Here is a 16,022-nt window from a genome sequence, read left to right on the forward strand (position 1 = left end):
AGAAAGCTTGACCATCACCTGGTCTAATACTTTCACTTTATAGATGAGAAAACTGAGGCTCAGAGAGGGCCCATGACATACCAAAGTCACATGGCTAATTAGTGGTAGAAACAGGACCACAATGTAGATTTCTTGTGTCTTACCAGGGTACCTGCTGCCTACGGTGTAGGGATGAGAAAGGAAAGTGGAAAACCTAAAAAGTGGCAACTGATTCCTGCAACCTGACTTTCTAGGGAACTAGACATTTCCATCATTCGGTCTAGTGATGTGCTCATAAATATTAAATGGCTGGTTCTCTGCAGGCAGTCTGGGTGGGTGGGGGACACTTAATTAGAAGCATTAGCCAATTTTCCTGGTGCAAATACTCCCACCACAGCTGATTTTAAGCCACCAGCGTGATGCCACTGTAGTTAGACATGCACACAGTCATCCCTTGTGAGCTGTCCAGCAGGCCACTGCTTTGCTCCCTTCTCGAGGAACTTATCCCTTCTGCTGTGTGGGTCTCCCCATTATTTAGAGTTGTTCAAGGTCATCCTTAACCAGAATATCAGTCCCTTTCCTAAAGAATGCATACACACACACACACACACACACACACACACACACACACACACATAAGGGCAGCTCCTCCTACCAGTATCAGCCCTCTACAGAACACCAAGGAAACACAAGGCGCGAGTCTCTATTCCCGTTGGATCCGAGAAGGGAATGGAAGGGAAGTCCCTATTTTAGCCATCACATGCCCCAGCTCATAAACCAATTATTCCAAGGAAATAGACTGTCAGTGAGTGATGCACCAGCCTGCTGTTCCCTGGGAAGGGTGAGAGGAGGAAGCCGGAGACAGTTTGCAGGTTTCTCCCTCATGCTTTCTATGTTTCCCACAGTAGTCATTTCCTTCCCCCTCTCCGGAATACCTGTTCAGACCCAGAAGGAACAGCTGCTGCAAGACTCTGGGCTCTTTCTGGCCCAAAGTCTGCAGCCTCTGCCCGTGGGATTCTTGGTTGTGCGTCAACCGGGGTGCCTCGGAGGCCCCTCCTGGCCTAGCCCCAGGCTAGGCGCTGTGCAGGCAGGACAAACCCTTTGGCAGCCCCCCTCTTCCAGGAGCATGGTCTTTTTTGTTAACTGAATGCGATCTTAGAAATAATCCACTTAATATCCCGTGTTCCCAACCCCCGAAGAGGATATGACTGTTCCAAGTTTACACAGCCACTTAGCAGCAAGGCAGAGGCTAGAATTCAGGTCTTCCCCCTTTGGGTTAAGCTATTCTTTCATTTGTTCAGGGTGATCGTCTTTCATAGATGCTCTAGTGTCCACCGAAATACACTCTTTTTTTAAAAACAAGTATTTATTTATTTATTTATTTATTTTTAATTTTTTAAACGTTTTATTTTAGTTTTTTGAGAGACAGAGAGAGACAGAGCATGATTGGGGAAGGGGCAGAGAAAGAGGGAGACACATAATCCAAAGCAGGCTCCAGGCTCCGAACTGTCAGCACAGAGCCTGACGTGGGGCTCGAACCCACGGACCGTGAGATCATGACCTGAGCCGAAGTTGGACGCTCAACCGACTGAGCCACCCAGACACCCCTAATGTTTATTTATTTTGAGAGAGAGAGAGAGAGAGAGTATGTGTGTGCACACAAACAGGGGAGGGGCAGAGAGAAAGGAAAGAAAGAATCCCAAGCAGGCTCTGCACTGCAGAGCCTAATGTGGGGCTCGAACTCATGAACTGAGAGATCATGACCTGAGCCAAAATCAAGTGTTGGATGCTTACCCAACTGACCGGTGCAGACACTCCTGAAAGACACTCTTTATACAGGCACACCACCAGTCCCTTCAAAAACCTGGTAATGGGAAGAATATCGCCTGTAGAATTATCTTTTATTTATATCTACATGAACATTATTGAAAACCTATCATGTACAACAGTAGAAATTGTATAATTTAACAAAATCTCTGCTGCACAGGTTATTTCGTCTGCTCCTCAGAAAAATGGTCAAGTAGTATCACAAATGAGGAAACTGAGGTCTATGTGACTTAAGTAACGTTGCCAAGGCATAAGGGCCTGTCCCATGTTTGATGACCCTTTTCGTTCTATCCCCAGTATAGCATGGGGTGAATAATTGAATGGCTTAAAATTCCTTATGCCTAAAGGGAGACCTTGCAGCCCAAGACACAAACAAGAACCCCTCTCCAGTTGGTAGAAATCCTACGATGCTGCCTCCAGACTGAATCTCCTCTGTCTAAAGAGCAGGATCCCTATACAATGGTATGGTCTGCAGGGACACTAAAATGATCAGAAAATGAGTGCCCGAAATCAGCTTTCCCAGTTGCCCCTGGATCTCTCAGCAGAAGGGTAGATGGGTGGCTACAATATAGTGTGATAAAGGCTCTGGATCCTTCTCTCTGGTTTCGCAGGAGCCAACGTGGGATTTGCGAGTCAGTTGGTGAGATGCTTTTGTTTGAGGCGTATGTTAGGTTCCTGAACCCCGTGTCTGTACCTCTCTGAGGCCTTGTGCCCTAGGGCTGGTGGTTGGGTGCGGGCTCGTATAGGGACTCTGCCATACTTCTGCTGTCACTTACCCCAATTCCCTCCCTTCCCTCCAGCCCGTCCCCATTGATGACAACTTCTGTGGACTGGACATCAACCAGCCTCTCGGAGGCTCGACTCCAGTGGAGGGACTGACCCTGTATACTACCAGCCGGGACCGCATGACCTCAGTGGCCTCCTACGTTTACAATGGCTACAGCGTGGTTTTTGTGGGGACAAAGAGTGGCAAGCTGAAAAAGGTAAGAGTCTGTGAACCCAGACACGCCAATGCCTTCCAGCCTCTTCTGGAAGGTTGCTGTTGGTGGACATTTAACACAGGCAACTCTTCCCTTTCTTGGGCAGGGGGGTTAGCATGGGGGTGTGTAGGTAGGGGTTAATTTTGTGGCGTATCTTCTAGCTGCTTCTTCCAGTCATTAGTGAGTGAGTGTCTAGGGAACGTGAGCATATTTCGGTACTGCCCAGACTTCACGGGATTAGGAAGGTACATCACCCGAAGGGAGGGAAATAGAATCATCCTTTATCTCCAAATCAAGTAGAACCGATGCTTTGACCATCTGTATTTTGAATCGCCCACCTCACACATCCCTTCCCACAGTTTATAGAGTTGATTGTACTGGTCAGAAGTCTTTGCTGCGTCCTGGTTGAAGCAGGTCATGGGTCCCACATCCAAGGACCCAAGCAAAGGATCGTGCTGCTTTGATGATGGCCTGGGGTGGCTGGGTGACTTACCGCTCTCCTGCCTTTCCTCTTCCCACGATCACAGACTCTTCCCCGCCCTTCCACTCCCCGCGCCAGGCTTGAGCTGCCAGGAGGAAGTCGACATCTTATCTCATGCCTGCCCTGGGCCCCTCTGCCAGCTGGAGGGCACTGGCTGGCTGGGGCCGGCAGCACGGAAGGCTGAAACCAGCAGCTTGTGCCTGCTTGTCTAGCGCTTAGGGTGCAGAGACGAAGCACCGTCTGGTTCATTATGTGGGATTACAGCAGCCACATTCTTTCCGGTCCCAGCTAATCCCCTTTTCCCAAGCTTACCCTTCTGCCACCTTTCCCCAGTCCCGCCACCTGTGGGTGCAAGACCTCACCGCATCTCATGCTTTGATGTTGACGTCACCCCTGCGGCCCTTTCCCCCTAATCCATTTAGAGCCTAGGGAGAGAGATGTCTTTGGAGAATGTGGAAGGAGGGTGGCAGGGAGGGAACCTGAGGAAGAATTTCCGCCTTCTGCTTGTGCTGAGCTCAGAGAAGGTGAGAAAAACAGGTCTAGGTTTGTGTGGAGGTGCTGAACTTTCCAGACCTCTTCTGGTTCGCCTGATACCAAGGCCCTTTAACCCTTTTCTCGCTCTGTGGAGAGGCTGTCACTTGTTTCTGTCCTGTGCCCCTACTCTGCCTGGGACTGTGGACCTTGGCTTGCCCTCTAGGCACAGGGAAGAGAGTATGGGTGTGGTTCCCCCACTTGCCGTCCCAGAATGGGGGGAGCGGGGAGTTGCCTGAGGAGACTCTACCGAGATTTAAAAGTGGCATATTCCACTGGGCAGCGTTGAGGGTGAACCTCTAAGGCTGGCGACTTCCCTGCAGGGTCATCTACCTGTTCAGCCAGGTGGAGAGTACCTTGCTTGGGAGCGTGGGGCCGAGGAGCCTACAGGGAGTTGAAATGCAGCCTGAAGTCTCTCTGTCAAGCCATGCACCCTCAGGTCTAAAGATCCACCCAGAAGAGCTCCTCTTACAAAGTCATCTGCCCACAGAGACCGCCTTTTTCTAAATCGCACAAAGGTTTCCTGGGGGCCAGCGGCACCCACACGCAGGCTGGTGTTCCGTTTCCTCCCCTGTTCTTCCGGTGCCTTCCCTCCCTGTTCTGGATCGTTTGTGTGACTGTTGGTCTCCTTTATTCTCTTGAAAGCTCTGTGCAAGCCAGGGGTCGTGCTCTATTCGTATTTATTTACCTCCTTCTGCCCGGTTCTTGCACCAAGTGTTTACACAGGGGAGAGGCCCTGAAAGTGCTTTTGAAAAATAGAACCATTCTAAGACATCTGGGATATCGTCCGGCCCAGTACGCACATAGCTCGGCAGAAACACTGAGGCCCAGAGAAAACCAGTGAGTTGCCCAAGCATAGAGACCAGGACAAGTTGCTTCTTGCCCCGACAGTCCATTTGACACCCCCTTTTACTTAAAGAAGCAGCCACAGAGCACGGGGAGGGAGGATGAGAACAACCTTCAGGCCCAGGCTTGTTGAGGAGGTCAGCCAGGGACCAGTGCTCCCATTCTCGACGGTCCCGGGTCAGACTTAAGGAATGGACATTTGCCAAACGGGCGGACGAGGGCCGAATGAAGCAAGAACGATCCAGCCAGACGCAAAGCGATCCTTGTGCCGACGTTCCCCTATCTCTGTACGTCTTGTACACACAGGGGGCTGCTTGGGGCAGCTTTCCAAGCCACACACCCAAGTTAGCCAAGTTCTCTTGGCCTTGTTGGAATCTCGGCAGACGAGTCGCCACGGAGGCAAGTCAGCGGGTTCAAGGGCAAGGCTAGGGGCGTGGCTGCCCACGGCTTGTCCCAACCTGCAAGTTGGCTGCTCCTCTCAGCCTTCACTTGGCCTTTCTTTGGCTGTTTCTATGAGCTCATAACACCCCTCCTTCTCCTGTGCAGCCCGCCCTTCCTTTCCACCCACGCTCCTTTGAGGCACCTGATACTTACACCCTGGCTCCCACTGGCCTCCCATTTACCCACCCACTTGCCCTCACTCCCTCCAGAGCAACAGCCCATGAGGAATTTGTGGAATGTCCCCAGGAAACTCTACCGTGGCCCAAACCCCATAGCTCTTTCAACACAGGAAGGAAAATAAAGGAAAAAAGAAACGAGCTAAGAGCGTGGAGAGGGGAGGGAAGCAGGGTGCGTCAGAACCGCTCACTTCTTCCCTGCCTGACCAGGCATCTGTCAGACCGCCGGACGGCCCTCATCCAGTGCAGCCATAGGAACAGGATGTCCCTGTGTGGGGACGTGTGGAGGAAGTGGAGACTCACCAGAAGTAGCATGACCATGAGGTGCTCTTATGTGCTGTCACATGCTTGCTCATGTACCGTCCTCCGCTAGACGCAGAGCATCCCAGACTAGGCCCCTGCCTTCTGAGTCACAAACACGTGGACAGAACAGGCAGAATAAGAGGAGACCTCAAAACCAAGGTGTGCAATACCGGCCTAGGCTAAGGGTCAGTGCATCACAGGTGATAAGACAGGCCGTGACTCACCCCAGGGATGGAACAATGGCAGAGAAACCAGCCACGGAAGTGTGACCAACCTTGAAGCCTTTACTGAAGAGGAGGAATAGCAGAATTTGCTTAAAGACCGAACGGGACAGAAAACGAATGAATTGACCAATGGGTGAGAGAGAAGGGCGTGCTAGACCTGAGGTGCCGCCCTGAGAAGGTGCAAACCGGTGCATGCAAGGTCTAGAGGGCACAGAGGGGTTTGGGAGATTGGTGAGGGGAAAGTCAAGGCGGAGCGCTGTGAGAGTCTGGCCCTGAGAAGACCAAGTGAAAAGGATCTTGGGGGTTTTGCTGACTCCCAAGGTCAAGGGAGCCAACCGTGTGATGCAGCTTTCTTGATGTTAATTAGTCTTCACCGCGCTAACGGGAGAAGACTTTCCAGGTCATGAGACATGCTGGACTTAGGCTATGTGAAGAATATTCTTAAGAGGATAATAACTCAAGGAAAGAAGAGTGAAGGAGGAAGCAAACCAGCTTTCTTCAGATAATATAATTTACTGAGCACTTATGTGTCAGGTGTTATTCTGAGAGTTTTATATCTATTAACTCACTTAATGTTGACATGACTCTATGAGGTAGGTGCTGTTATCACCTCCATTTTACAGATGAAGAAATAGAGTCCAAGCAAGGTAAAGGCATTCATCTGAGGCCCCAGAGCTAGTAAATGGCAGAGCCGGGATTTGAACCTTCATCTGGTTTCCCAGTTTGCGTGCTTAGCCATTAAGCTGTGGAAAGTCAATTAGACTGACTTGGTGTGGCTCCAGAGGGCAGAATAGAACCAACGGGCAGGAGTTATAATAAAGCACATTTGTACTTATTATAAAGAGGAAGTTTCTGGTAGCCAAAACTGTCCCAGCATGGAGAGAATTGACTCAAGAGGGAATGATCTCCCAGTCAGTGGAGATAATATTTTTTTAAATGTTTTATTTATTTTCAAGAGAGAGAGAGAGGCAGAGCACAAGCTGGGGAGGGGCAGAGAGAGAGGGAGACACAGAATCCGAAGCAGGCTCCAGGCTCCGAGCTGCCAGCACAGAGCCCGACGCGGGGTTCGCACGCACGCACCGTGAGATCGTGACCCGAGCCGAAGTCGGTTGCTTAACCAACCAACCAACCAACCAGGCCCCCCAGGCAGTGGAAATATTTAAGCAGAGACTGGACAGTCACCGACCAGGCATGCTGTAGAGGGGCTCCTGCAGCCACCACGTGACCTTTATGCCACGACTATTCCACGGACTCCCTCAGTAGAAGGGCAGGCTGTGGCAGAGAGGAAGCACAAAGAGAGGGAAGCCAAGGCACCCTGGGTGTGGGCTTTGAAGTCACAGGTTGGGTTCAGCTTGCTCCCAGAATGTAGCAGAAAGCCCTCAGCATCCAGGAAGAGGTGCTGGGCACAGACAGGGCAGGGCAGGCCTGGGGCGAGATGTAGGGGAGGGGAAAGCAGGATATTCTGCGGGGTGGGGGGCGGGGAGGGGGCACAGCGGACTGTGATGACACCCCGCCCCTAGGCTAAGGGCAGGCTGAGAGTCTAGACTGAGAAGGGAGGCAGGGAGCTAATGTCGAAGCAGATGGAAGAGGCATAGAGGCCACAGGAAGTGCAAACTCATTGATTAGGACTTCCCAGCTGGAAGGGAGGAGCCCAGGAGGCAGTTCGAGCCTAAGTCCTGGGGCATAGGAGGGCAGGAGGTAGGCTGAGGAGACCGAAGCTACCAGGACGTGGGAGGGAGGACTCTCTCCAGGTTCAGAGCAGAGTCCTGGTTCCTTGTCTCCCTGCCTCAGTCCCAGCTTTATATCCCCGCGCGTCTCCCTTAGCCCCTCAGCCCCGGGGCCTTACACAGCCTTGTTGGCTGTCTGTTCTCTGTCCCCACTGGAAAGCTCCCCTGCTCCTCAGGGGCTGGTGAAGTGTCCTTTACCCTGCCCCTTCAAGCACTGTGGATAGCACCCTCCTCAGACCCCTCACAGCATGTAATTTTGCTCTGACGGCATCCGACATGGGAGCAGCTACTAATGTGTCCACTTATCTTGAGATTCACAGACCCTGAAGGACAGGGACCCTCTTTTTCACATTTACGTCACCCTTTCCCGTGGTCAGATCCAACATCTCTCACACATTAGGTGCTCATTAAATTTAGCTCCCGTGTATTGGGAACCGCCTTCACGCCAGACCCCCATTTGCACCGACTGGGATAGAACCAGATGCCAAGAGTGACTGCTGTTGATGTGGCCGGTTTGCAAGGGAAGGAAGCTATGCTCTGGTGGATGTGTCAGGGGTTGGGGTGGCGGCGGGATGAGGAGTCAAGAAAACGGGAGAGCTGCTGGCGGGTAACAGGGAAAAGAGTCTGAAAAGGACATGTGGACGAGGGTGGGCGGTACTCTCAGAGACGATGACCGGGGTGGAAGAAGGGGACCGTGTTTATACTGTTGCCTGGAGATGCCCAGAATAGCATGGCCAGCCATCTGCCTCCTTTGGATCAGATGTGGGTTTGCTGACAGCAGGGAGCAGGTGCAAAGGCCCAGGTAACCACTGCCCTGCCCCCATCCTGCCAGCCCTCTGTTTATAGGATTCTCGGACGGCTTTAGAAATCCACAGAGACTTAGCCCTCTTCAAGTTCTGGGGAGAGCCCTGGCCTCTTCTGGCACCACCTCCTTTCCCATTAGCTAACCAGCATGGCCGCGGAAATGCCTGAGAAATTCTTGAGGAAAATTCTGTCTTTCCCTGAGGGACATACCAACCAACCCAAGGTCTCCAGTCCGCAGCCCACAGGAAGCCCCGGCGTCCCGATCCCATTCTTCTTTTTCCAACTTCACAAACGGTTTGCTCAGCAAAGCCAGGAAAACTGAAGCTCCTTTGCAGGAGCGGCTTAGGCGCTGGAGAGAATCCATCGAGAGCACCAAAGTAATAACGTTCCTAAGCTCCAGGGTGACTGCTCAGTTTTTTGATAACACTTAGTGTTTTTGATAACACTTAGTTACAAGATACTCTTCTGCTTTTTGTCTGGAAATACTTCAATTGCGTGTGGCCACGGGCCCCTACATCTCTGCCCCATTTTGCAGATGTGGAAAACTGAGCCACGGAGATATTAAGTATCCCACCCAAGGTTCTACGGCCCCTCCGTTGGCAATCTTGACATTGGCACTCATACATCCTCCCCAAACACACAGAAGTTCCGAACCTGTTACTTGGCTTCCTCGTGGGGTGGAGTCGTCTTGGTGGACAGAGGGCCAAATTGGATGAAAAGCTGAGAAACATGCCTTTCTGTCTGTGCCAGCCCCACCAAACAATAGCCACTCGTTCCTCTGAGTGGAAATGATTCACTCCTTTCTCAGTGTGAACCCCGGATCAAGTAAACAACCAAGGCTGCGGGTCCAGTTCTGGTAGACCTCGGCTCTCCTGGCCCTCGTGACGGCCAACCCGACGCCCTACCCCTCCTCGGGCATCCCAGCAGTGCTGGGGGCTGGGGTAGTGTGGGGCAGACACCCTCGCCCACTTCCCCAGAGCCTGCATGGAAGAGCCGGGGTAGTGGCTCTGAGCTCACCACCCCATCCCTGGTAATGAGTTTGGCTCCCTGCCCAGGCTCCCACCGCCAAGCGCGCTGTTTGTTTTGTTGTTTTATAGGCCTCTTGGGTCCCAAGAACTGGTCTTCTGAAAGCTGGGAACAGCAGCACTTGGTCGGCACCCGGAAGGAGGCATATTTTTACAGAATCCCCCCACACCCCCACCCCGGGCCACCGCATCCCTCCGCTTGACCATGACAGGTGGAGAGAGAGGGGGCGTGGGTTTCTATCCAGAGCCCCAGCTGACCCCGGGGAAGGAAGTCCTGATCTCCCGGAGCCATTCTGAAAGGGGAGAAGCTACAGATTCATTTATGTTGTGCTCCTTTTGTGCAGCTCCAATGTATGCTTGAGTCCTGGCCCGTCCCTGGAGCAGGCATCAGGCTGTGTATTCAGCAGGCTGCTTGGCAATCCAAGAGTGGGCCCCTGGAGCTCAAGGCTTTATCTCAGGACAGGTGAAACACAGGAAACTGTGTTTCAGGGCCGAGGTGGGGGAAGGGGAAATGATTCAAGCTCACAGAATCCGGGTGACCCACATAGTTTCCACCGAAAATTTAAGGGGCCAATGTGCTAAGGGGCAGAGCTCTCATCTTTAGGAAAATACAAAGCGCATCCTTTGAGGCCAGTGAGCCTTGCCTGCCCTTCGATACAGGACATGGGACGTGTATCTCAGGGTTGGAAGGGACCTCCAGGGACCATCTGGTCTGTTCTGCCTGCAGGTTAGAAACCGATTTGCATAGGAAGAGTGTATGAGCTTGTGGGCTATAGTCCTGACTTAAGCTTCAGTGTCCTCATGTAAAGTGTGAGCAGTGACAGTATTTGCCTTGTGAGAGTCTGATGGGGACGAAGTGAAATGATTCATTCCTGAACTATAAATGAGCGAGTACCTACTATGTGCCATTTTCCGGGTCTGCAGTTGTGGACAAAAGTGTCAGAAATGTCTGTCCTGTTGAAGTCTATATCTTACTGTCGGAAGACAGACCAAAAATAATTAATTAAAAAGTAAGCACAATATATACTATGTTAGGAAGAGGAAAAGCGCTAGTAGAACAAAATAGAGCATAACGAATTAATCCGTGTATAGCCCCGTGCCAGGTTTGAGCATATTTGCTCTTTTTTTGTTGTTTATTTTTTATTTTTTAATTTTTTTTAATGTTTATTTATTTTTGGGACAGAGAGAGACAGAGCATGAACGGGGGAGGGGCAGAGAGAGAGGGAGACACAGAATCGGGAGCAGGCTCCAGGCTCTGAGCCATCAGCCCAGAGCCCGACGTGGGGCTCGAACTCACGAACCGTGAGATCGTGACCTGAGCCGAAGTCGGTCGCTCAACCGACTGAGCCACCCAGGCGCCCCTTTGTTGTTTATTTTTGAGAGAGAGAGAGAGAGAAAGAGACAGAGAGAGCCCAAGCAGGGGAGGGGCAGAGAGAGAGAGAGACAGAGAGGGAGACACAGAATTCTAAGCAGGCTCCTGGCTCTGGCTGTCAGCACAGAGCTGGACAGGGTGTTTGAACCCATGAACTACGAGATCATGACCCGAGCCGAAGCTGGACACTTGACCGACTGAGCCACCCAGGCTCTCCGAGAATATTTGCTCTTAAATATCACTACTGGTGTTACTTAACTTGCGAGCCTCAATTTATTTCTTCTGTGGAGTGGGGGTAGTAAGAAACACTTTGCGTAGTCGTCCGAAGGACTGAGCGAAGTCGTGTATGAAAAAGCGTTTAAACTATAGCGCTTGGCATAACCGTGCTTTGCGTTATTGTTACGAACATCTTTGAGGCTTCCCCCAAATCCCACTTCTTGTCTGACTCCCTTGGGGGGGGAGTGGAGCTGTCACATCAGCCTCCTTTTTTAGTGACATGTTTGCAAGGTCAGATAGAGGAAGAGAATCCTGCCCCCTTCCTCCCAGCCCTGAGTCATGGGAAAAAATATTTAGAAGACTAGACCAGCTGAGCCAAACTAATCTAATCCTGTTGGACATTGGCACCCAGCTGCATTAGTCACCAGTGAGAGCTTTCCGAGAGTTTCACCAAACAATATGAACTGACCCCGCCCCAGGGCGGGGCCGGGGGAAGCGGCTGGTTGCTCTTGCCGCTTTGCAGAGTTAACTAGAATAGAGCCATTCTCTGTCCTTTGCATGCTCCCAAGCAGACCACAATATCCTAGTGCTGTACCCCCTGCCTCAGATTAACTATGGAGTTGGGGGGGCAGGGGAGGGACGGGGGGCGCCTAGTTTCCTCAACTGGTCCACTGATGCTGTCTTGCAAGATGTCTCTGCATATCAGAGATGACAGATGTAAAGTACCGATTACAGAGCCCGATGCATAGTAGGTGCTTAATCAAAATGGCAGCCATTGCTGCTGCTATTGCTATGAATGTGACTCACACGGGTGTTCCTGCTACTACTTCTGTGCTATCACCATGCTTTTCTTCCAGGGCCCGGTGCCCCTTGGATTCTATTAGCTCATTAATCCTGTAACATTTTCTGATGAACAGGAAGGGTCGGGATATTTCTCTGCGCTGTCGCAGATGATGATATTGAAATTCAGAGAGGTTAAGGGCTTGCTCGGGGCTCTGGGGTCAATCAAGGGAAGATGTGGGAACTGGAATTGGGGCTACAAATACTTCACATGGAGGTGGGCCCAGCATATACCTAGGTCACTTCTACAGTCCAAGATGAGGAAGTTGAACTCTTGCAGCTGCTTAAACTTTGGTTGCCTTCTTACCCTGGGTCCTTCTATCGTGTGCTGAGAAAAACAGGAAATACATGGAGACACAAGGTGGTGAAGGTCGATCTCAGTTTCTGTCCTTTGAGGCCCTTCCTAAGATTCCATGCCCCTCCTAGCATGGCCTCTAGAAAGGTCTGTAGGCTCCAAGGTAGGACAGAACCTCAGGAGTGCGTGTCTCTGTGCTTGTCCTGCTCAGCCTCCACTCCTGTACCATGTTGTGGTTTTCTAAATTGAAAGTTACTGCCACCAGCTAGGTGTCCCCATTTCACCTGGAAGGACAGGCCTTAGTAACAAATTGGGGATCCTCACCTTTACAGTTCAGGGGTGGGTGAGAACAGCAGCCCCTGGGAGGGGGAGGGGGGAGGAGTTGGGCCCCAGCAGGGGGCAGGGCCCCCAGGGAGAAGGTGGACTCCCTCATGCAAGGTAAGAATCTTGTCCTGATTTTATAGCTGGAAAGGACCTCAGAGACTGGTCCAGCCTCCAGACTTCGCGTGGGTGAGATAGCTATTGTTATGTTTTATAGATGAGACAGCTGATGCCCAGAAAAGTGACATGATCCGCTCAAAATCACTCAGGTTCTTAGCATCAGAGGCAAGACTCAAATCCAGGGACTTCAGTTCCAATTTGTGGTCTTTTCTCTTTCTGTCATGTGGAAGAATATTCCCTCTGCACGAAACCTCAGATTAACCTCCGCCTTTCCCTGCCAGGCAAGCATTCCCTGAGCAGAACCTATGGGGTCATTCTCTTGGGGACAAGAGTCTAGCTGCGCTTTCTGTCCCAGGCCTGACTTGGGAGAGGGGAGGGGCGGTGACCAGCATCCAGGAGCCCTCATTCCACTGCCTTGGGGACCTTAGCTGAGCCTGGCCAGCAAGGAGGTGTACTTAACCACAAAATGCTTGCCTTGGGGCTGAGATGCTCTGGCATATCAGAACAACACTGAATTGGGAGTCTCAAATCTTACATGTTAGTCCTCTCTAGACATGCCACGTTTTGGGTGGGATTTTTATTGGGGGGTGGGGGGGGCAGGTTCTGTTATAACTTTAGCACTTACTATGTGCTAAGCACTGAGCTAAGTGTTGTTTGTTTTTTGTTTTTTTTTTCAGTTAAGCCTCTTAGTACCCTAGTAAGAGAAGGTTGAATATTCTGTCTGTTTTCCGTACGAATACACTGAGGCCCAACAGAGTTACATTGCTACTTAGTCACATTGCTACTTAGCGGACAGCTGGAATGTGAGTCCAGATCTGGCTCCAGACCTGTGCCTTGTTAACCCCTAGCTTTAGCACCCTGTCGGTCTTCTCTTCGAGCCCGTTGGTCCATCTGTAACCTACCACCTGCCCTTCAGAGCGATGCGAGAAGATGCACGAGAGAAGAGCGGAAGGGCCAATGCTTTTACACTCCTTCGAGCAAAAGTGCCCTGGAAACCCGGGACACGGCAGCTGTCACCTCGGCACACGCTGCCTTGTATCACCCCCTCAGGCCTCCTCCTCCCCCTCCCCACCCATCTCAGCCTGGGCCACAATGGATGGGGTGGCAGGCTTTTGTGCCACACGCAGTCCCCAGCTGACTCCCCTTTCTCCAGGCATCATTGTTTGCCGGGAGCCTTCTGAAGGGAAGACAAAGGAGTGTGGCTGACAAGGCCAAGAGCTGCCGTGTAAAGCGTGGGGCCTCAGCCCATCACCCGTGCGTCCCTAGGAGCCCCGGGGCTCTTCTTCAAAGATGCTGTCTGGGATCTTTTGTGTGCCAGTCATACCCATTCAGAGCTGGCAGGGCAAAGGTTCCTGGGGGGGTGGTAGGAGAACACCGAAAAATGGAGTCATTTTGATCTGGCAAAATTGGAAGAGACATTAATGCAATAGTTAACAGCTAGGGGGATGGGCCCAAATGCTTGTTCTCTGTTTATGGGGCTTATGCAATTCCATCAATATTGATGCCTGATGCCTTTGATTCTGACACTAATCATTGCTATGAATTAAATTTGCAGCCATATAATTAGGATTGCTATTAATAGGGCCCTGAGCTAAGCACTACGATGCCGCATGTCTTTTTCTTGATAGAAAATGGCATCCTTGGAACTCTGCTAATGGGGCGCACCTGGGATTTGCCAAGAATGATGTGAAAATTATACATTCTATATTTGTATTGGGCCTTTACTGAAATACCAGCAAGCAAAGGTGAGGCTGGAGGAAAGGTTGTCTCCTGCCCAATGATGTGGGCAGCAATTAGGTGGGTCTTCAGTTCTATAAAGTCTTTAGGAATGGATATTCCAGAGCCAATGTGGTTGCTCATGGTCAAGTCCTCGGATACTTCACTCAGGAAGGTCTTCCCAAAGTCTAATTGAGAATCCCCAATTTGTTACAAGGCAGCTTAGGCTAAGAGACTGGATACTGTGGTGCTTATTTTTCAAACTTTAACATGGCTATGAGTCACCTGAGGGAAGAGGAATGTTTCTTTATGCTCTAAGCTTGGTTGAAAGGGGCCGAGCCCCTACGGATAGGCCCAGTTGGGCCTCATTTCTAGGCAGCTGATTGGGCAAGATCCCCACTTACAACTGATTCCGAGGCCCCTTACCCAGAGAGTTCTCTGGACCACAGAGCCCTGGTTAACCTCACAGGTGAAAGAACCCACTGCTACACACGGTAGGAAAGAAAGAGCTCTTTCTCATGATGAGATGCTTTTCTAGGTAAATTTGTAGCACGTTTGTCTACTGGGGTGTCCTGTCTGTGATTCGCAGCAGTCCCCCGGTTCAGCAGTACCCCATTCACCCTCAGTCTGGGTGATTCATCATGCACACGAGGCTTCGCTAACCCTTTGCTAACAAGAGCACATGTGGTGACCCCCACCCCGCCTTATCACTTGGAATAATAATATGCACCAATTGACATAAGGGATGCATTAGTCCCTGCTCTTTTGACCTTCAGACTGAAAATAATTTGTCCTCCAAATCATCATTTATTGATTTTTGTCCTCTCGTATTTTTAAGTCCTCATGAGAAGACATTGGTTTGAGTTCAAGTCTTAACCCTACTATTTATAAAGCATATGACCCTGGCTACGTTCCTGAACCTCTTGGAAACTGGGAGTTGAAGGTGATGATCATACTGTCTGCTTCATAAAGATGATAATAAGGTTCGAAAAGTATCTGAATTGCTTATCACAGGTCTTTTGCACCTAAGAACATTCCCCACTCCCCTCTTCTCTGTCTCCTGTCACAGAGACCCAGGTACGGAGGACGATGGCTTCGGAAGAATGCCACTTTATCTTCCTCCCCTGCTCAGGGACAGCACATGGGAAATCAATTCCTCCAAAACAGATGGTGTGCTGGAACATGAGTTCCACATGTCCTCGGTCCTTTCACCGCGCACTGAAAGGCTCAACAGGGAATTGAGGTCCTTGAGGACCTTGACCATCCTTGAGGTCAGGGCCGACGGCTCCCACACTACTCACAGAGTACTTGGAGGCTGTGGGGAAAAGGGTGAGACCATCTGAACGTCACCTAGAATAGAGGCTCTTTTTACACAGGACTTGTATGCCTTTCTGCCTTCTGCAGCACACATCCACTGTACGTCTGACCACTCCGTGCAGGTGCGTGCTTACAGGCAAACGTGTGGATAGCCAGCCATTGGCCAACGGCCAACCTTAACCAGAGATGCAGGTACTTTTTCACATGAACCCCTAGAACACAGTGTGTGTGGTTGAACCCTCGAGTACCTGAACTTTTCATTAATTAACCAACAAGTGTTCTACTCTTCATACCTGAAGTTGAGAGGGGATGGAGATTCTTCCTGGGCTATTGTTGGAGTTGCAGTTGCTTTTGTTTCCACTAGGTAGAGAACACTAATCACAGAATTTCAGTCCCTTAATATTGGAAATTAGCCTGAGGTTGCACAAGTACACGGTTACTCATATATGCCTTCAAGCACGCATTCAACATAATTATACTC

General features: G+C 50.9%; 1 protein-coding gene across 1 annotated transcript in view; it reads left to right on the forward strand.

Moving 5' to 3' along the window:
- Positions 1 to 16,022, forward strand: part of PLXNA2 (plexin A2) — a 207,689-nt gene that overhangs the window by 29,368 nt on the left and 162,299 nt on the right. Inside the window, exon 3 of the mRNA XM_042924603.1 lies at positions 2,607 to 2,789. Coding sequence (XP_042780537.1) covers positions 2,607 to 2,789 — 183 coding nt within the window. The remainder of the gene's footprint in view (positions 1 to 2,606; positions 2,790 to 16,022) is intronic.

The sequence above is a fragment of the Panthera leo genome, chromosome F3, assembly GCF_018350215.1.
Source record: "Panthera leo isolate Ple1 chromosome F3, P.leo_Ple1_pat1.1, whole genome shotgun sequence".
In the NCBI taxonomy this organism is placed as follows: Eukaryota; Metazoa; Chordata; class Mammalia; order Carnivora; family Felidae; genus Panthera; species Panthera leo.